A 21341-nucleotide genomic window follows, 5' to 3' on the forward strand; every position below is an offset into this window, starting at 1 on the left:
TGAGACTTGAAAATGGGCTCCGGTGCTTCCTGTATCCATTGATCATCCTTGAGATGTTTCAACAACGTGATGGGAATCCGCCGGTGGTAAATTCAATTGATTGGACATGATTTGGAAAGGCACACACCTGTCTATATAAACTCCAAGCCTCGAGGGCGAAAGGATTGTTCAGTAGAGCTCAGAGACAGGATTGTGTTGCTTATGTTTGCATAAAACTATATCCCATAATGACAAAACAAAAACGGGTTTTTAGAAATGTAAACTGAAATATCACATTTAACATAAGTATTCAGACTCTTTACTCAACATAAGTATTCAGACCCTCTACTCAGTACTTTGTTGAAGCACCTTTGGCAGCGATTACAGCCTGGAGTCTTCTTGGGTATGACGCTACAAGCTTGGCACACCTGTATTTGGGAAGCTGTCAGGTTGGATGGGGAGCGTTGCTGCAGATATTTCCCCCAGATCTGTGCCTCGACACAATCCTGTCTCTGAGCTCTACGGATAATTTCTTCAACCTCATGGGCTGGTTTTTACTCTGACGTGCACTGTCAACTGTGGGACCTTTATATAGACAGGTGTGTGCCTTTCCAAATCATGTCTAATCAATTGAATTTACCACAGGTGGACTCCAAATCAAGTTGTAGAAACGTCTCAAGGATGATCAATGGAAACAGGAGGCACCTGAGCTCAATTTCGAGTCTCATAGCAGTGTCTGAGTACTTAAGTAAATAAGGTATCTGTTTTTTATGTTTAATACATTTGCCAAAATTTCTAAAAACGTGTTTTCGCTGTTGTGTGTAGATTGATGAGGAACATTATTGATTTAATCTATTTTAGAATAAGGCTGTAACGTAACAAAGTCAAGGGGTCTGAATACTTTCCGAATGCCCTGTATAATAAACTTGCTCCCTTTCAGTGTTTTTGGGTGTGGGGTTGGGCTGTTCCTTATCTTCTCTGGGGGGAGTAGAGACAATACTTTAGATTCACCCTGTCTCTCTCCCTCCGTGTCTCTCTTTGTCTCTCTTTCTCAGCTCCAGGACAGGATAAGGAGATGGAGCTGGTGGAGGTGTCTGACCCGTCTGTCCTTGTCCCTGGGGAGGTCTCCTCTGTGGCCCTGGACTTTAAGGTCCTCCACCCCCTAGTCATCACCAGGTTGGGGGTGTTCCCTACTGGACCTCACATGGAGATAGAGGGGAATGTCACAGTCAGGCTGCTGCAGCTGGAACAACAGGTAGTGTGGAGGCTAGCAGCAGAACCCGACAGTAGAACACCAGAACCCGACAGCAGAACCCGACAGCAGAACCCGACAGCAGAAGAGTAGCACCCAACAGTAGAAGAGTAGCACCCGAGAACAGTAGAAGAGTAGAACCCAACAGAAGAGTAGAACCCAACAGAAGAGTAGAACCCAACAGAAGAGTAGAACCCAACAGAAGAGTAGACCACAGATCAAGGAGAATGTCACCATCAGGCTGTGAGTGAAGTCATACTGCATAAATCCTAATCACAACAGTTGTGATGGATACGGGTAGTTTCCGTACAATTTTATAAATGCCGACAGACAATTTGTTCGTTCGACATGTTGGGATCTTTTTGTGTTTAAATGAATTATGTTTTCGCTTTGTCATTATGGGGTTTTGTGTGTGTGTGTGTGTGTCTGTGTGTGTGTCTGTGTGTGTGTGTGTGTGTGTGTGTAGATTGCTGAGGATTTTATTATCCATTGTAGAATAAGTCAATGTTACAATGAGGAAAAAGTCCAGGGGTCTGAATACCTACCGAAGGCACTGTACATACAGCATTGTATATGCTTTATATGCAGCATTGTACATAGCTAGTGAACTTGAGGTGGTTGACGGAGTGGCTTTTATTGGTAGACAGGAAGAGTTTGTATTGCCTTAAATCTAGTATTAAATCCATGGCAGAATAGTTCATATCTCCATGTTTGTTGATTAGTAATGTTGTGTTTCCAGGTCTAATTTAGCATGTCTGGTAAAGGCTCAAGCCTCTTCCAACTAAAATAAGCTCCAAAAAAAGTGAATTATGACAAAAACATTTGTTTGTGTGACTAGCAATAAAACGTCAAAATATAGACCCGTTCCAATTCAGCGAGTTGTCAAAGGGGACAACCCGGTGTCGGTTGGGTCATTATAATGCAAAACAATGCATCCTAAAATATTAAACACACCTCTTGCACGCTCGCCTTTGGTGAGTTAAGGCCATTCTACTCCGTCGGTTTTTAGACAGAATGTCGCAGCCACACCCACCTTGTATTGCTTGTTATTACTACGTTTTAGAAAGTACAGTATGTCTAAGGATGACTTTTAAACATTGCCTGCTGAGCATTCTCAGTAGAAACGTAATACTGTAGGGTTTCCCTCATGACTGCGCTATCGGCCAGGGCTTCCCTCGTGACTGCGCTATCGGCCAGGGCTTCCCTCATGACGGTGCTGGCGCCCAGGGCTTCCCTCGTGACGGTGCTGGCGCCCAGGTCTTCCCTCGTGACTGCGCTATCAGCCAGGGCTTCCCTCGTGACTGCGCTATCGGCCAGGGCATCCCTCGTGACTGCGCTATCGGCCAGGGCTTCCCTCGTGACGGTGCTGGCGCCCAGTGCTTCCCTCGTGACGGTGCTGGCGCCCAGTGCTTCCCTCGTGACGGTGCTGGCGCCCAGTGCTTCCCTCGTGACGGTGCTGGCGCCCAGTGCTTCCCTCGTGACGGTGCTGGCGCCCAGGTCTTCCCTCGTGACTGCGCTATCAGCCAGGGCTTCCCTCGTGACTGCGCTATCAGCCAGGGCTTCCCTCGTGACTGCGCTATCAGCCAGGGCATCCCTCGTGACTGCGCTATCGGCCAGGGCATCCCTCGTGACTGCGCTATTGGCCAGGGCTTCCCTCGTGACTGCGCTATCGGCCAGGGCTTCCCTCGTGACTGCGCTATCGGCCAGGGCTTCCCTCGTGACTGCGCTATCGGCCAGGGCTTCCCTCGTGACTGCGCTATCGGCCAGTGCTTCCCTCGTGACTGCGCTATCGGCCAGGGCTTCCCTCGTGATGGTGCTGGTGGCCAGGGCTTCCCTCGTGACGGTGCTGGCGCCCAGGGCTTCCCTCGTGACTGCGCTATCGGCCAGGGCATCCCTCGTGACTGCGCTATCGGCCAGGGCATCCCTCGTGACTGCGCTATCGGCCAGGGCATCCCTCGTGACTGCGCTATCGGCCAGGGCTTCCCTCGTGACTGCGCTATCGGCCAGGGCTTCCCTCGTGACTGCGCTATCGGCCAGGGCTTCCCTCGTGACTGCGCTATCGGCCAGGGCTTCCCTCGTGACTGCGCTATCGGCCAGGGCTTCCCTCGTGACTGCGCTATCGGCCAGGGCTTCCCTCGTGATGGTGCTGGTGGCCAGGGCTTCCCTCGTGACGGTGCTGGCGCCCAGGGCTTCCCTCGTGACTGCGCTATCGGCCAGGGCTTCCCTCGTGACTGCGCTATCGGCCAGGGCTTCCCTCGTGACTGCGCTGGTGGCCAGGGCTTCCCTCGTGACGGTGCTGGCGCCCAGGGCTTCCCTCGTGACTGCGCTATCGGCCAGGGCTTCCCTCGTGACTGCGCTATCGGCCAGGGCTTCCCTCGTGACTGCGCTATCGGCCAGGGCTTCCCTCGTGACTGCGCTATCGGCCAGGGCTTCCCTCGTGACTGCGCTATCGGCCAGGGCTTCCCTCGTGGTAGTGCTGGTGGCCAGGGCTTCCCTCGTGACGGTGCTGTCGGCCAGGGCTCTCCACTGCCGCCAGCGGAGCGTGTTTTGTTCCCTTGTTGAAATGTTTGTTGTTGCTTTCACAAGTTAAAAATGGGTATTTGTTAAATCCATATTAGTTGCTAGCGTTTCACCATTCCCTTCCCTTTTTTGTTTCAACGTTAAAATACATTTCTGAATCACGTTTGATACAGGTTACATTGTTACGTTTTCATTTGTCTTTTCTTACCTTCAGTGGGTTCAATGCTTATAGTGCACATGAGCGTTCGCAACACTCACGACGTAGAAGGTCAGATTTTTATTTCGGGAACACGTAGGCCTATTTGTGTGCTGTTTAGTCCTGAGAACTTCTCCGTGTTCACTGAACGCAGGCGCGTAGATGTACCTGGTGTGGCCAAATGTTTCTAAGTGCCCATTTTGGGAAGTTCTGGTCAGTTCACGTTTGGTAACTCATTGGGAAGGCTGTGTTTGGGCCTAAGAGACCCCACCTATGCCTTTATGGACAGGTTTTTCCTTAATAAGAGGCCTTTTCTTTTGATTTCTGACATTTTTAAAGTCAGAAATATAATATACTTTTATCACAAGCGCTGTGGAATTAAAGCCACCCACGTGTTGAACCTGGTCCCCTCCTGAATCGTTGTCCTTGGGACTGCTGTAAGGCCCCTGTTTTACAATTGGAAAGAATGTTTGTTTTTCCCATTTATGGGCGTGGTGGAGAAGAATTCCTTATGACGTGGATATGGACTCGGAGTGTAGCTGTCCGTGGACTCGGAGTGTAGCTGTCCGTGGACTCGGAGTGTAGCTGTTCTCTGAGTTGAGGCTGTCCGCCAGATAACTTATTGAACTCCTGCTGGTGGAACTTATAGAGCTGAGGGATAGCAAAACATATCAAGCAGAGGAATAGTTTTGTGTACTGAGCAGTAGACCAGCAGCAGTAGATCAGCAGCAGTAGACCAGCAGACCAGCAGTAGACCAGCACACCAGCAGTAGACCAGCAGACCAGCAGTAGACCAGCAGCAGCAGTAGACCAGCAGCAGTAAGGCTCTAGAATAGTAGAGCGTACTGGATACAGAAGGTGAATCTCCAGAGTATGTTGTTGATTCCTCAACCACCTCATCTGTGTGTGGCAGGAGGCAGTGGTGACTGCCTGCTTCAGCCCGCTCAGTCCTGGGACAAGTCTGAACGGTGTGTGGCACAAACCAGTGGAGTGGTTCATTCTGCCCAAGGTGAGGTTTATGTCATGGTAAAGTCTCTAAACAGAGAATACTAATAGGGAATTGTCTGACTGGACTGTCATGTCCTTCTCTCCTGTCCAGGGCTTTGAGGGGACTCTGGTCTGGGAGAGTCCTGACTTAGCTGGTCTGACTACGGTCAACACATCCCGGGTGAAGCTGAACAACGGGGGAGGAGTCCTCAAGTTTTCCTCTGTACCTAATAGCTTCCCATTCTTTTTCACATATATGCTACACTTTGTGTTTGTTCAATAGTCTTTAAAATATGACAATAGCTAAATCTAGCATTATTCCACAGTTAAATCTCCTGCAAATGTTCATGTGACAAATGTATCGTCTCCAATATCTCTCTCTCTCTCTCTCTCTCTCTCCTGTGTGTGTCGACAATCTCTCTCTCTCTCTCTCCTGTGTGTGTCGACAATCTCTCTCTCTCTCTCCTGTGTGTGTCGACAATCTCTCTCTCTCTCTCTCCTGTGTGTGTTGACAATCTCTCTCTCTCTCTCTCCTGTGTGTGTCGACAATCTCTCTCTCTCTCCTGTGTGTGTCGACAATCTCTCTCTCTCTCCTGTGTGTGTCGACAATCTCTCTCTCTCTCTCCTGTGTGTGATGTTACAGATCGATGAGGGGACGTTGCCTCACAGGAGTGCTCTGGGCTTCCCAGGGTTGGCTGGAGGGTTCACCTTCAAAATCCATGGTGAGTCCAGTCCAATGGCATGTGACTTCAGAACCAAACAATATACCCATTCATGGTCTTTGTGTTTAGACCAATCAAAATACCCATTCATGGTCTCTGTGTTTTAGACCAATCAATATATGAGCCACGGTGAGAAGCAGAAGAGTTCATGCAGAAAATAAACAGACATTGTGGGCCTTTGTCAAAAGTAGTGGACTATATAGGGAATAGGGCTCTGGTCTAAAGTAGTGCACTATATAGGGTACCATAGGGCTCTGGACTAAAGTAGTGCACTATATAGGGCATAGGGTGCCATAGGGCTCTGATCTAAATTAGTGCACAATATAGGGAATAGGGCTCTGGTCTAAAGTAGTGGACTATATAGGGAATAGGGCTCTGGTCTAAAGTAGTGCACTATATAGGGTACCATAGGGCTCTGGACTAAAGTAGTGCACTATATAGGGCATAGGGTGCCATAGGGCTCTGATCTAAATTAGTGCACAATATAGGGAATAGGGCTCTGGTCTAAAGTAGTGCACTATATAGGGAATAGGGCTCTGGTCTAAAGTAGTGGACTATATAGGGAATAGGGCTCTGGTCTAAAGTAGTGGACTATATAGGGAATAGGGCTCTGGTCTAAATTAGTGCACTATATAGGGAATAGGGCTCTGGTCTAAATTAGTGCACTATATAGGGAATAGGGCTCTGGTCTAAAGTAGTGCACTATATAGGGAATAGGGCTCTGGTCTAAATTAGTGCACTATATAGGGAATAGGGCCCTGGTCTACAGTAGTGTACTATATAGGGAATAGGGCTCTGGTCTAAATTAGTGCACTATGTTTATTTTATTTTTTATTTCACCTTTATTTAACCAGGTAGGCCAGTTGAGAACACCTTTATTTAACCAGGTAGGCCAGTTGAGAACACCTTTATTTAACCAGGTAGGCTAGTTGAGAACACCTTTATTTAACCAGGTAGGCTAGTTGAGAACACCTTTATTTAACCAGGGAGGCTAGTTGAGAACACCTTTATTTAACCAGGTAGGCTAGTTGAGAACACCTTTATTTAACCAGGTAGGCTAGTTGAGAACACCTTTATTTAACCAGGTAGGCTAGTTGAGAACACCTTTATTTAACCAGGTAGGCTAGTTGAGAACACCTTTATTTAACCAGGTAGGCTAGTTGAGAACACCTTTATTTAACCAGGTAGGCTAGTTGAGAACACCTTTATTTAACCAGGTAGGCTAGTTGAGAACACCTTTATTTAACCAGGTAGGCTAGTTGAGAACACCTTTATTTAACCAGGTAGGCTAGTTGAGAACACCTTTATTTAACCAGGTAGGCCAGTTGAGAACACCTTTATTTAACCAGGTAGGCTAGTTGAGAACACCTTTATTTAACCAGGTAGGCCAGTTGAGAACACCTTTATTGAACCAGGTAGGCCAGTTGAGAACACCTTTATTTAACCAGGTAGGCTAGTTGAGAACACCTTTATTTAACCAGGTAGGCTAGTTGAGAACACCTTTATTTAACCAGGTAGGCCAGTTGAGAACACCTTTATTGAACCAGGTAGGCCAGTTGAGAACACCTTTATTTAACCAGGTAGGCTAGTTGAGAACACCTTTATTTAACCAGGTAGGCTAGTTGAGAACACCTTTATTGAACCAGGTAGGCTAGTTGAGAACAAGTTCTCATTTACAACTGCGACCTGGCCAAGATAAAGCAAGGCAGAGTGACACAGACAACACAGAGTTACACATGGAGTAAACAATTAACAAGTCAATAACACAGTAGAAAAAAGAAAGTGAAAAAAGAGTTTATATACATTGTGTGCAAAAGGCATGAGGAGGTAGGCGAATAATTACAATTTAGCAGATTAACACTGGAGTGATAAATGATCAGATGGTCATGTACAGGTAGAGATATTGGTGTGCAAAAGAGCAGAAAAGTACATAAATAAAAACAATATGGGGATGAGGTAGGTAGATTAGGTGGGCTATTTACCGATGGACTATGTACAGCTGCAGCGATCGGTTAGCTGCTCAGATAGCAGATGTTTGAAGTTGGTGAGGGAGATAAAAGTCTCCAACTTCAGCGATTTTTTTAAAAAATTTTAAAAATGTTTTTATTTATTTTTTGCAATTCGTTCCAGTCACAGGCAGCAGGAAACTGGAAGGAAAGGCGGCCAAATTAAGTGTTGGCTTTAGGGATGATCAGTGAGATACACCTGCTGGAGCGCGTGCTACGGGTGGGTGTTGCCATCGTGACCAGTGAACTGAGACAAGGCGGAGCTTTACCTAGCATGGACTTGTAGATGACCTGGAGCCAGTGGGTCTGGCGACGAATATGTAGCGAGGGCCAGCCGACTAGAGCATACAGGTCGCAGTGGTGGGTGATATAAGGTGCTTTAGTGACAAAACGGATGGCACTGTGATAAACTGCATCCAGTTTGCTGAGTAGTGTATTGGAAGCTATTTTGTAGATGACATCGCCGAAGTCGAGGATCAGTAGGATAGTCAGTTTTACGAGGGTAAGTTTGGTGGCGTGAGTGAAGGAGGCTTTGTTGCGAAATAGAAAGCCGACGCTAGATTTGATTTTGGATTGGAGATGTTTGATATGAGTCTGGAAGGAGAGTTTACAGTCTAGCCAGACACCTAGATACTTATAGATGTCCACATATTCTAGGTCGGAACCATCCAGGGTGGTGATGCTAGTCGGGCGTGCAGGTGCAGGCAGCGAACGGTTGAAAAGCATGCATTTGGTTTTACTAGCGTTTAAGAGCAGTTGGAGGCCACGGAAGGAGTGTTGTATGGCATTGAAGCTCGTTTGGAGGTTAGATAGCACAGTGTCCAAGGACGGGCCAGAAGTATACAGAATGGTGTCGTCTGCGTAGAGGTGGATCAGGGAATCGCCCGCAGCAAGAGTGGGAATATGGTGCCGTAGGGCTCTGGTCTAAAGTAGTGCACTATGTAGGGAATATGGTGCCATAGGGCTCTGGTCTAAAGTAGTGCACTATATAGGGAATAGGGTGCCATAGGGCTCTGGTCTAAAGTAGTGCACTATATAGGGAATATGGTGCCATAGGGCTCTGGTCTAAAGTAGTGCACTATATAGGGAATAGGGTGCCATAGGGTTCTGGTCTAAAGTAGTGCAGTATGTAGGGAATATGGTGCCATAGGGCTCTGGTCTAAAGTAGTGCACTATATAGGGCATAGGGTGCCATAGGGCTCTGGTCTAAAGTAGTGCACTATATAGGGCGCCGGTCTAAAGTAGTGCACTATATAGGGAATATGGTGCCATAGGGCTCTGGTCTAAAGTAGTGCACTTTATAGGGAATATGGTGCCATAGGGCTCTGGTCTAAAGTAGTGCACTATATAGGTAATAGGGCTCTGGTCTAAAGTAGTGCACTATATAGGGAATAGGGCTCTGGTCTAAAGTAGTGCACTATATAGGGAATATGGTGCCATAGGGCTCTGGTCTAAAGTAGTGCACTATATAGGGAATAGGGTGCCATAGGGCTCTGGTCTAAAGTAGTGCACTATGTAGGGAATATGGTGCCATAGGGCTCTGGTCTAAAGTAGTGCACTATATAGGGCATAGGGTGCCATAGGGCTCTGGTCTAAAGTAGTGCACTATATAGGGCGCCATAGGGCTCTGGTCTAAAGTAGTGCACTATATAGGGAATATGGTGCCATAGGGCTCTGGTCTAAAGTAGTGCACTTTATAGGGAATATGGTGCCATAGGGCTCTGGTCTAAAGTAGTGCACTATATAGGGAATAGGGTGCCATAGGGTTCTGGTCTAAAGTAGTGCAGTATGTAGGGAATATGGTGCCATAGGGCTCTGGTCTAAAGTAGTGCACTATATAGGGCATAGGGTGCCATAGGGCTCTGGTCTAAAGTAGTGCACTATATAGGGCGCCGGTCTAAAGTAGTGCACTATATAGGGAATATGGTGCCATAGGGCTCTGGTCTAAAGTAGTGCACTTTATAGGGAATATGGTGCCATAGGGCTCTGGTCTAAAGTAGTGCACTATATAGGTAATAGGGCTCTGGTCTAAAGTAGTGCACTATATAGGGAATAGGGCTCTGGTCTAAAGTAGTGCACTATATAGGGAATATGGTGCCATAGGGCTCTGGTCTAAAGTAGTGCACTATATAGGGAATAGGGTGCCATAGGGCTCTGGTCTAAAGTAGTGCACTATGTAGGGAATATGGTGCCATAGGGCTCTGGTCTAAAGTAGTGCACTATATAGGGCATAGGGTGCCATAGGGCTCTGGTCTAAAGTAGTGCACTATATAGGGCGCCATAGGGCTCTGGTCTAAAGTAGTGCACTATATAGGGAATATGGTGCCATAGGGCTCTGGTCTAAAGTAGTGCACTTTATAGGGAATATGGTGCCATAGGGCTCTGGTCTAAAGTAGTGCACTATATAGGGAATAGGGCTCTGGTCTAAAGTAGTGCACTATATAGGTAATAGGGCTCTGGTCTAAAGTAGTGCACTATATAGGGAATAGGGCTCTGGTCTAAAGTAGTGCACTATATAGGGAATATGGTGCCATAGGGCTCTGGTCTAAAGTAGTGCACTATATAGGGAATATGGTGCCATAGGGCTCTGGTCTAAAGTAGTGCACTATATAGGGAATAGGGTGCCATAGGGCTCCGGTCTAAAGTAGTACCACTATATAGGGAATAGGTTTATATAGGGCTCTGGTCTAAAGTAGTGCACTATATAGGGAATAGGGCTCTGGTCTAAAGTAGTGCACTATATAGGGAATAGGGTGCCATTTTGGACGTATCCCAGACATGGCCTGTCTGTCTGTCGGTATGTCTTCTATTCTCTCATTGTTTCTCCTCCTAGACATGGCCTCCCTGTGGGAAGTGCTGCATGGCCGACAGGGGCGGATCCAGAGTCATGGCACCAGACTGCAGATGGAGGACAGGTCTCTGGAGCAGGAGGGTCTGCGATATGGAGACATAGTGTTTGTGGATGTAGTAGATACATACAGGAACGTGCCTTCTAAACTACTGCAGTTCTACAAGTGGTACGTACCCAGTGTGACTGGTCTAACCTCGCAACTACACTGCGAGAGTCGCGGTTTCCCTCTGTTAGCGTGGTTTTTGGTCTGCTACACAAGTAACATGGAAATGGACACAAATCTTATAGTTTGGCTCTGCTGCTCGGGGCTGCTCGGGGCTGCTCAGGGCTGCTCGGGCTACTCTGGGCTACTCTGGGCTGCTCTGGGCTGCTCTGGGCTGCTCGGGGCTGCTCTGGGCTGCTCTGGGCTGCTCTGGGCTACTCAGGGCTGCTCTGGGCTACTCGGGGCTGCTCAGGGCTACTCTGGGCTACTGTACATCTATTCTTGCACACCAAGGACGATTTTCTCTTCCAAAAATATTTGCATGAACTTGGTGAGGATTTATTTTTTTATTTTATGATGGTCCATCGCTGGAAGACAGTTTCTCAATTTCACCATTGATGTAAAAGCAGGAAACAGAGTCCTTCTGGAGCAGCACCATTGATGTAAAAGCAGGAAACAGAGTCCTTCTGGAGCGACACTATTGAGGCCCTATAGTCCACTACTGTAGTTAGCTGAAAATTATCAATTATGAAATTAAGTTCATAAGCTCATGACGCTACCATCCCCAGCCTGACGCTACCATCCCCAGCCTGACGCTACCATCCCCAGCCTGACGCTACCATCCCCAGCCTGACGCTACCATCCCCAGCCTGACGCTCCTATCCCCAGCCTGACGCTCCTATCCCCAGCCTGACGCTCCTGTCCCCAGCCTGACGCTCCTATCCCCAGCCTGACGCTACTATCCCCAGCCTGACGCTACTATCCCCTGCCTGACGCTACTATCCCCTGCCTGACGCTACTATCCCCTGCCTGACGCTACTATCCCCTGCCTGACGCTACTATCCCCTGCCTGACGCTACTATCCCCTGCCTGACGCTACTATCCCCTGCCTGACGCTACAGCTGAAAACTGTTGTGCTGATTAAAGAAGCAATAAAATTGGCCTTCTTTAGACTACTTGAGTATCTGGAGTATCAGCATTTGTGGGTTCGATTACAGGCTCAAAATGGCCAGAAACAAAGCACTTTCTTCTGAAACTCGTCAGTCTATTCATGTTCTGAGAAATTAAGACTACTCCATGGGAGAAATTGCCAAGAAACTGAAGATCTCATCCAACGCTGTGTACTACTCCCTTCACAGAACAGCGCAAACTGGCTCTAACCAGAATAGAAAGAGGAGTGGGACGCCCCGGTGCACAATTGAGGACAAGTACATTAGTGTCTAGTTTGAGAAACAGACATCTCACAAGTCCTCAACTGGCAGATTTATTAAATAGTACCCGTAAAACACCAGTCTCAACGTCAACAGTGAAGAGGTGACTCCGGGATCCTGGCCTGCTAGGCAGAGTTGCAAAGAAAAAGCTAAATCTCAGGAAGATTGGAAAAAAAGTGTTATGGACAGACAAATCTTAAGTTTGAGGTTTTCAGATCACTAAGAAGAACATTCGTGAGACGCAGAAAAGATGCTGGAGGAGTGAACCATCTGTCAAGCATGGTGGAGGCAATGTGATGGTCTGGAGGTGCTTTGGTGGTGGTAAAGTGGGAGATTTGTACAGGGTCAAAGAGACCTTGATGAAGGAAGGCCATTTTGCAACGCCATGTCATACCCTGTGGACGGCGCTTAATTGGAGCCAATTTCCTCCTACAACAGGACAATGACCCAAAGCACAGCTGTAAATGGAGGATTATTTTACGAAAGAGAAGGTTGAAGGACGCAAAAATAATTGTATGTATTATTATTTATAACCTTGTCAACTTCTTGACTATATTTCTTATTCGTTTTGCAACTCATTTCATGTATGTTTTCATGGATAACAAGGACATTTCGAAGTGACCCCAAACTTTTGAATGGTAGTGTGATTATGTTGTCTGACAGGTGAGTTAATTCATGATCTGTTGTCTGATAGGTGGGTTAATTCGTTATCTGTTGTCTGATAGGTGGGTTGATAACTCCCTGCTGTTTTATAGGTCGGTGGGAAACGCTGTGTTTGATCTGCTCCTGAAGACTGATGATGATTGTTATATTGACGTGGACAAGGTTTTAATGAAGATCGACCACAAGGGCCTGAAGAGACACAACTTCTGGTGGGGGAAGTGAGTACTGTACAGATACAGTGTGGTAGACGGCGTCTGGATACAGACACGGTATGGTAGACAGTGTCTGGATACATGATTCAGTGTGGTAGACGGTGTCTGGATACAGACACGGTATGGTAGACAGTGTCTGGATACATGATTCAGTGTGGTAGACGGTGTCTGGATACAGACACGGTATGGTAGACAGTGTCTGGATACATGATTCAGTGTGGAAGACGGTGTCTGGATACGGACACGGTATGGTAGACACTGTCTGGATACATGATTCAGTGTGGTAGACGGTGTCTGGATACAGACACGGTATGGTAGACGGTGTCTGGATACATGATTCAGTGTGGTAGACGGTGTCTGGATACGGACACGGTATGGTAGACAGTGTCTGGATACATGATTCAGTGTGGTAGACGGTGTCTGGATACGGACACGGCGTGGTAGACGGCGCCTGGCTACGGACACGGCGTGGTAGACGGCGCCTGGCTACGGACACGGCGTGGTAGACGGCGCCTGGCTACGGACACGGCGTGGTAGACGGCGCCTGGCTACGGACACGGCGTGGTAGACGGCGCCAGGCTACGGACACGGCGTGGTAGACGGCGCCTGGCTACGGACACGGCGTGGTAGACGGCGCCTGGCTACGGACACGGCGTGGTAGACGGCGCCAGGCTACGGACACGGCGTGGTAGACGGCGCCAGGCTACGGACACGGCGTGGTAGACGGCGCCAGGCTACGGACACGGCGTGGTAGACGGCGCCAGGCTACGGACACGGCGTGGTAGACGGCGCCAGGCTACGGACACGGCGTGGTAGACGGCGCCAGGCTACGGACACGGCGTGGTAGACGGCGCCAGGCTACGGACACGGCGTGGTAGACGGCGCCTGGATACGGACACGGCGTGGTAGACGGCGCCTGGATATGTTGATACGGCGTGGTAGACGGCGTCTGGATATGTTGATACGGCGTGGTAGACGGCGTCTGGATATGTTGATACGGCGTGGTAGACGGCGTCTGGATATGTTGATACGGCATGGGAAGACGGCGTCTGGATATGTTGAAACGGCATGGTAGACGGCGTCTGGATATGTTGATACGGCGTGGTAGACGCCGTCTGGATATGTTGCCTGTGTTCAGTGCTGATCTAGGATCCTTTGAAGTTTATTTGGATGGGAAATCTGTTCCTAGATCAGCACTCCTCACGGCGTGGTAGACGGCGCCAGGCTACGGACACGGCGTGGTAGACGGCGCCAGGCTACGGACACGGCGTGGTAGACGGCGCCAGGCTACGGACACGGCGTGGTAGACGGCGCCAGGCTACGGACACGGCGTGGTAGACGGCGCCAGGCTACGGACACGGCGTGGTAGACGGCGCCTGGATACGGACACGGCGTGGTAGACGGCGCCTGGATATGTTGATACGGCGTGGTAGACGGAGTCTGGATATGTTGATACGGCGTGGTAGACGGCGTCTGGATATGTTGATACGGCGTGGTAGACGGCGTCTGGATATGTTGATACGGCATGGGAAGACGGCGTCTGGATATGTTGAAACGGCATGGTAGACGGCGTCTGGATATGTTGATACGGCGTGGTAGACGCCGTCTGGATATGTTGCCTGTGTTCAGTGCTGATCTAGGATCCTTTGAAGTTTATTTGGATGGGAAATCTGTTCCTAGATCAGCACTCCCCTGGTCCGTCCTGTAGTAGATGAGTATATATTGGAGCAGCAGGTAGCCTAGTGGTTAGAGTGTAGGGGTGGCAGGGTAGCCTAGTGGTTAGAGTGTAGGGTAGCCTAGTGGTTAGAGTGTAGGGGCGGCAGTTAGCCTAGTGGTTAGAGTGTAGGGGTGGCAGGGTAGCCTAGTGGTTAGAGTGTAGGGGCGGCAGGTGGCCTAGTGGTTAGAGTGTAGGGGCGGCAGGTGGCCTAGTGGTTAGAGAGTTGGGTGGCAGGAGGCCTAGTGGTTAGAGAGTTGGGCGGCAGGAGGCCTAGTGGATAGAGCGTTGGGCGGCAGGAGGCCTAGTGGTTAGAGCGTTGGGCGGCAGGTGGCCTAGTGGTTAGGGCGGCAGGTGGCCTAGTGGTTAGAGCGTTGGGCGGCAGGTGGCCTAGTGGTTAGAGCGTTGGGCGGCAGGTGGCCTAGTGGTTAGAGCGTTGGGCGGCAGGTGGCCTAGTGGTTAGAGCGTTGGGCGGCAGGTGGCCTAGTGGTTAGAGCGTTGGGCCAGTAACCGAAAGGTTGCTGGATTGAATCCCCGACATGACAAGGTAAAAATCTGTCGTTCTGCCCCTGAACAAGGCAGTTAACCCACTGTTCCCCGGTAGGCCGTCATTGTAAATAGGAGTTTGTTCTGAACTGACTTGCCTAGTTAAATGAAGGTTTAAACCAGGGGAAAACTGCCTACAGCCTAGACAGTTCTCCAGACTCATTTTGCTCAGAGCAGCTCCTACTTAGATAAATTCATATTCCAGCCTAATCATATGGAGGTAGTTCTGCTGAGTAAGATCTGATGCAGATGTTGGTCTGTTGTTCTTCCTACTGTTAGACAGCTAGGTGGTGGCCCGCATTGGGAAGTGTGTCTGTCTGTTATTCTTCCTACTGTTAGACAGCTAGGTGGTGGCCCGCATTGGGAAGTGTGTCTGTCTGTTGTTCTTCCTACTATTAGACAGCTAGGTGGTGGCCCGCATTGGGAAGTGTGTCTGTCTGTTATTCTTCCTACTGTTAGACAGCTAGGTGGTGGACCGCATTGCGAAGTGTCTGTCTGCCCGTTGGTCTGTTGTTCTTCCTACTGTTAGACAGCTAGGTGGTGGACCGCATTGCGAAGTGTCTGTCTGCCCGTTGGTCTGTTCTTCCTACTGTTAGACAGCTAGGTGGTGGCCCGCATTGGGAAGTGTGTCTGTCTGTTGTTCTTCCTACTGTTAGACAGCTAGGTGGTGGACCGCATTGGGAAGTGTGTCTGTCTGTCTGTTGGTCTGTTGTTCTTCCTACTGTTAGACAGCTAGGTGGTGGCCCGCATTGGGAAGTGTGTCTGTCTGTCTGTTGGTCTGTTGTTCTTCCTACTGTTAGACAGCTAGGTGGTGGACCGCATTGGGAAGTGTCTGTCTGCCTGCCTGTTGGTCTGTTGTTCTTCCTACTGTTAGACAACTAGGTGGTGGACCGCATTGGGAAGTGTCTGTCTGTCTGTCTGCCTGTCTGTTGGTCTGTTGTTCTTCCTACTGTTAGACAGCTAGATGGTGGACCACATTGGGAAGTGTCTGTCTGTCTGCCTGTTGGTCTGTTGTTCTTCCTACTGTTAGACAACTAGGTGGTGGACCGCATTGGGAAGTGTCTGTCTGTCTGCCTGTTGGTCTGTTGTTCTTCCTACTGTTAGACAGCTAGGTGGTGGACCGCATTGGGTAGTGTCTGTCTGTCTGTCTGCCTGCCTGTCTGTTGTTCTTCCTACTGTTAGACAGCTAGGTGGTGGCCCGCATTGGGAAGTGTGTCTGTCTGCCTGTTGGTCTGTTGTTCTTCCTACTGTTAGACAGCTAGGTGGTGGCCCGCATTGGGAAGTGTGTCTGTCTGTCTGTTGGTCTGTTGTTCTTCCTACTGTTAGACAGCTAGGTGGTGGACCGCATTGGGAAGTGTCTGTCTGCCTGCCTGTTGGTCTGTTGTTCTTCCTACTGTTAGACAACTAGGTGGTGGACCGCATTGGGAAGTGTCTGTCTGTCTGTCTGCCTGTCTGTTGGTCTGTTGTTCTTCCTACTTTTAGACAGCTAGATGGTGGACCACATTGGGAAGTGTCTGTCTGTCTGTCTGCCTGCCTGTCTGTTGTTCTTCCTACTGTTAGACAGCTAGGTGGTGGCCCGCATTGGGAAGTGTGTCTGTCTGCCTGTTGGTCTGTTGTTCTTCCTACTGTTAGACAGCTAGGTGGTGGACCGCATTGGGAAGTGTGTCTGTCTGCCTGCCTGTCTGTCTGTCTGTTGTTCTTCCTACTGTTAGACAGCTAGGTGGTGGACCGCATTGGGTAGTGTCTGTCTGTCTGTCTGCCTGCCTGTCTGTTGTTCTTCCTACTGTTAGACAGCTAGGTGGTGGACCGCATTGGGTAGTGTCTGCCTGCCTGCCTGCCTGCCTGTTGGTCTGTTGTTCTTCCTACTGTTAGACAGTGTGTCTGTCTGATGTTCTTTCTTTCCCAGTTTCCGTCAGAGCTGGGCGGTGGACCGCATTGGGAAGTGGCAGGAGCTAGAATACGCCAGTCCAGCCTACCCGGCCTTCGCCTGCGGCTCGGGGTACGTGGCCTCCAGGGACCTCGTCCAATGGCTGGCCAGCAATGCAGAGCAACTCGAGGCCTACCAGGTACCGGGACCACACGGCACCAAACACTTTCAAAAATAAAGGAGGACCAAGGCACTCTTCATATAATTAGTTAACATGCCTTTATTAGTATGGCATGTTCAATAGAAACAACGTTTTAGAAATCTGGGGGGGGATTTCTCCCCCTTCCTGTAGGGTCGTGATTGGTCCATTTGCTGTCATCTAGTGGACATTTTGCTCAATTGCCCTCAGCTATGTTTAGACTGTTGTTGTTCATGTTTTGCTGTGTTTTAGTGTACTATGGAATATTTAGCTTTCCTATTCTTGACACTTCTCCCAGTCATATTTAAGGTTAGAACTACCTTTCGAAGTGTTACTGATACTTCTAGCTTGGAGTTGTATTTTTATGATCACATAGCTACAGTATTTCACTTTTTAATGTGTATAATATTGTTTACTAGTTGTGTCAAATCAATTGTGTAACCACTCCCTCTTCTAATTAGGGCTGATTGAAAAAGCTGTTCAAAAGAGGACATTGTGTTTCTTTGTTTCTTTGTACTCCCTGACGAAGGCCATGCAGCCGAAACGCATCGGATTTTTAAAACCTTGTTTCTATTGAACACGCCATACAAATAAAGGCATTTTAATGAATTATATGAAGAGTGCCTTGGTCCTCCTTTCTTTTTGATGACCAATTCACCCCTTTTACCAAAGAGCACCTTCTGTCTACCAAAATGTACTATTGTGTACCTTAGTAGCGCTTCCCTCCCTCCTCTTTCTACCAGAAAAGCAAGGCACCATTGGAGACTCATAATGTGTTACGTGTTGTTTCAGGGGGAAGATGTGAGCATGGGGATCTGGATGGCTGCTGTTGGACCACAGAAATACCAGGTAAAGAACCAGATGACACGACTATAGTAGACATACCAGGTAAATAACCAGATGACAGGACTATAGTAGACATACCAGGTAAAGAACCAGATGACACGACTATAGTAGAAATAGCAGGTAAAGAACCAGATGACACTAGTATAGTAGAAATACCAGGTAAAGAACCAGATGACACTAGTATAGTAGACATACCAGGTAAAGAACCAGATCACACTAGTATAGTAGACATACCAGGTAAAGAACCAGATGACACGACTATAGTAGACATACCAGGTAAAGAACCAGATGACACTAGTATAGTAGAAATACCAGGTAAAGAACCAGATGACACGACTATAGTAGACATACCAGGTAAAGAACCAGATGACACGACTATAGTAGACATACCAGGTAAAGAACCAGATGACACTAGTATAGTAGACATACCAGGTAAAGAACCAGATGACAGTAGTATAGTAGAAATACCAGGTAAAGAACCAGATGACACTAGTATAGTAGACATACCAGGTAAAGAACCAGATGACATGACTATAGTAGAAATAGCAGGTAACATAGTATGGTAGCCTACCTGAAAACAGCCACCCTAACCAACAAGCTCATGTTATTCTTGTCTTGCACCTTGGTTGTTAACACGAATGCCAGTTAGCATTGATAGACCTTAATAAACCTAACCCTAATTGTCTGACTGTTGTCTGATGGTTGTTGTTGTTGTCCTCTCCCCAGGATGCAGGCTGGCTGTGTGAGAAGGACTGCTACCAGGACATGCTGTCGTCGCCCCAACACTCCCCCGAGGAGCTCCGCTCGCTCTGGGCTAGGAAGAGGGCCTGCGGGGACCCCTGTGGATGTCCCTGGCGACACAGTTAACGTTAGCTAACAGTCTGGGAAGGTAGTTAGCTAACAGTCTGGGAAGGTAGTTAGCTAACAGTCTGGGCAGGTAGTTGGCTAACAGTCTGGGCAGGTAGTTGGCTAACAGTCTGGGCAGGTAGTTGGCTAACAGTCTGGGCAGGTAGTTGGCTAACAGTCTGGGCAGGTAGTTTGGCTAACAGTCTGGGCAGGTAGTTGGCTAACAGTCTGGGCAGGTAGTTAGCTAACAGTCTGGGCAGGTAGTTAGCTAACAGTCTGGGCAGGTAGTTGGCTTACAGTCTGGGCAGGTAGTTAGCTGACAGTCTGGGCAGGTAGTTAGCTAACAGTCTGGGCAGGTAGTTAGCTAACAGTCTGGGCAGGTAGTTAGCTAACAGTCTGGGCAGGTAGTTAGCTAACAGTCTGGGCAGGTAGTTAGCTAACCGTCTGGGCAGGTAGTTAGCTAACAGTCTGGGCAGGTAGTTAGCTAACAGTCTGGGCAGGTAGTTAGCTAACCGTCTGGGCAGGTAGTTAGCTAACCGTCTGGGCAGGTAGTTAGCTAACAGTCTGTCTGGGCAGGTAGTACCTGTTCACTGCAAACAAGAGCCTTGTTGAACACAACTCTAGGTATCATCGTCTCAGTAGGATTGCTGATCTAGGAACAGGTCCCTCCTGTCCGTGTTAACTTATTAATTATGATCTAAAAGGCTAAGCTGATCCTAGACCAGCACTCCGAGACGCTTGACACATACAGCCCTAGGTCTCTACAGTGTACAAAACATTAGGAACACCTTCCTAATATTGAGTTGCACCTGTTCAAAAGCACTTAAATATTTTGTCTTGCCCATTCACCCTCTGAATTGCACACATACGCAATCCATGTCTCAAATATATCAAGGCTTAAAAATCCTTCTTTAACCTGTCTCCTCTCCTTCATCTACACTGATTGAAGTGGATTTAACAAGTGACATCAATAAGGGATCATAGCTTTCACCTGTTTAGCCTGTCAAGGTAAGAGCAGGTATTCCTAATGTTTTGTACACTGTGTATACTTCAACGCTGAGGACTTCAGTGATTGACGGGGACAATGGATACTGGTTTCTGGTTTCTGAACAGTGACATTTCCTGTCAAAAGGCAGGATGCCGGCGTAACCAAATGTAAAGTGCTGAAGGATGTGGGAGAGACATGGATGACCATGTTACGGCTCATTCTACTGGTGTTATTTAGTCAATTATTCTCCCAAGCTACTCGTCATCGTCAAGCCTCGTCAGTTTTTTGTAGATTACAAACCAACACCGGGTTTGTCCCACATGACCCCCTATATTACCCATCTAGTGCACTAGTTTAGACCAGAGCCCCCTATATTACCCATCTAGTGCACTAGTTTAGACCAGAGCCCCCTATATTACCCATCTAGTGCACTAGTTTAGACCAGAGCCCCCTATATTACCCATCTAGTGCACTAGTTTAGACCAGAGCCCCCTATATTACCCATCTAGTGCACTAGTTTAGACCAGAGCCCCCTATATTACCCATCTAGTGCACTAGTTTAGACCAGAGCCCCCTATATTACCCATCTAGTGCACTAGTTTAGACCAGAGCCCCCTATATTACCCATCAAGTGCACTAGTTTAGACCAGAGCCCCCTATATTACCCATCTAGTGCACTAGTTTAGACCAGAGCCCCCTATATTACCCATCTAGTGCACTAGTTTAGACCAGAGCCCCCTATATTACCCATCTAGTGCACTAGTTTAGACCAGAGCCCCCTATATTACCCATCTAGTGCACTAGTTTAGACCAGAGCCCCCTATATTACCCATCTAGTGCACTAGTTTAGACCAGAGCCCCCTATATTACCCATCAAGTGCACTAGTTTAGACCAGAGCCCCCTATATTACCCATCTAGTGCACTAGTTTAGACCAGAGCCCCCTATATTACCCATCTAGTGCACTAGTTTAGACCAGAGCCCCCTATATTACCCATCTAGTGCACTAGTTTAGACCAGAGCCCCCTATATTACCCATCTAGTGCACTAGTTTAGACCAGAGCCCCCTATATTACCCATCAAGTGCACTAGTTTAGACCAGAGCCCCCTATATTACCCATCTAGTGCACTAGTTTAGACCAGAGCCCCCTATATTACCCATCTAGTGCACTAGTTTAGACCAGAGCCCCCTATATTACCCATCTAGTGCACTAGTTTAGACCAGAGCCCCCTATATTACCCATCTAGTGCACTAGTTTAGACCAGAGCCCCCTATATTACCCATCTAGTGCACTAGTTTAGACCAGAGCCCCCTATATTACCCATCAAGTGCACTAGTTTAGACCAGAGCCCCCTATATTACCCATCAAGTGCACTAGTTTAGACCAGAGCCCCCTATATTACCCATCTAGTGCACTAGTTTAGACCAGAGCCCCCTATATTACCCATCAAGTGCACTAGTTTAGACCAGAGCCCCCTATATTACCCATCAAGTGCACTAGTTTAGACCAGAGCCCCCTATATTACCCATCAAG

At 48.3% G+C, this 21341-nt stretch overlaps 1 protein-coding gene across 2 annotated transcripts in view; it reads left to right on the forward strand.

Annotated features, from left to right (window-relative positions):
* LOC139367857 (beta-1,3-N-acetylgalactosaminyltransferase 2) overlaps positions 1 to 19734 on the forward strand; it is a 31513-nt gene extending 11779 nt beyond the window's left edge. Inside the window, exons 5-13 of one of the 2 annotated variants that reach the window (XM_071106190.1) lie at positions 1030 to 1234; positions 4861 to 4956; positions 5047 to 5157; positions 5578 to 5656; positions 10496 to 10679; positions 12682 to 12807; positions 16968 to 17127; positions 17920 to 17976; positions 18700 to 19734. In XM_071106190.1, coding sequence (XP_070962291.1) covers positions 1030 to 1234; positions 4861 to 4956; positions 5047 to 5157; positions 5578 to 5656; positions 10496 to 10679; positions 12682 to 12807; positions 16968 to 17127; positions 17920 to 17976; positions 18700 to 18840 — 1159 coding nt within the window. In that variant the 3' untranslated portion in view covers positions 18841 to 19734. The remainder of the gene's footprint in view (positions 1 to 1029; positions 1235 to 4860; positions 4957 to 5046; positions 5158 to 5577; positions 5657 to 10495; positions 10680 to 12681; positions 12808 to 16967; positions 17128 to 17919; positions 17977 to 18699) is intronic. The other variant, XM_071106191.1, reaches the window with a different exon arrangement.
* Positions 19735 to 21341: the final 1607 nt, after the last annotated feature.

Source organism: Oncorhynchus clarkii, chromosome 16 (genome assembly GCF_045791955.1).
Source record: "Oncorhynchus clarkii lewisi isolate Uvic-CL-2024 chromosome 16, UVic_Ocla_1.0, whole genome shotgun sequence".
Lineage (NCBI taxonomy): Eukaryota > Metazoa > Chordata > Actinopteri > Salmoniformes > Salmonidae > Oncorhynchus > Oncorhynchus clarkii.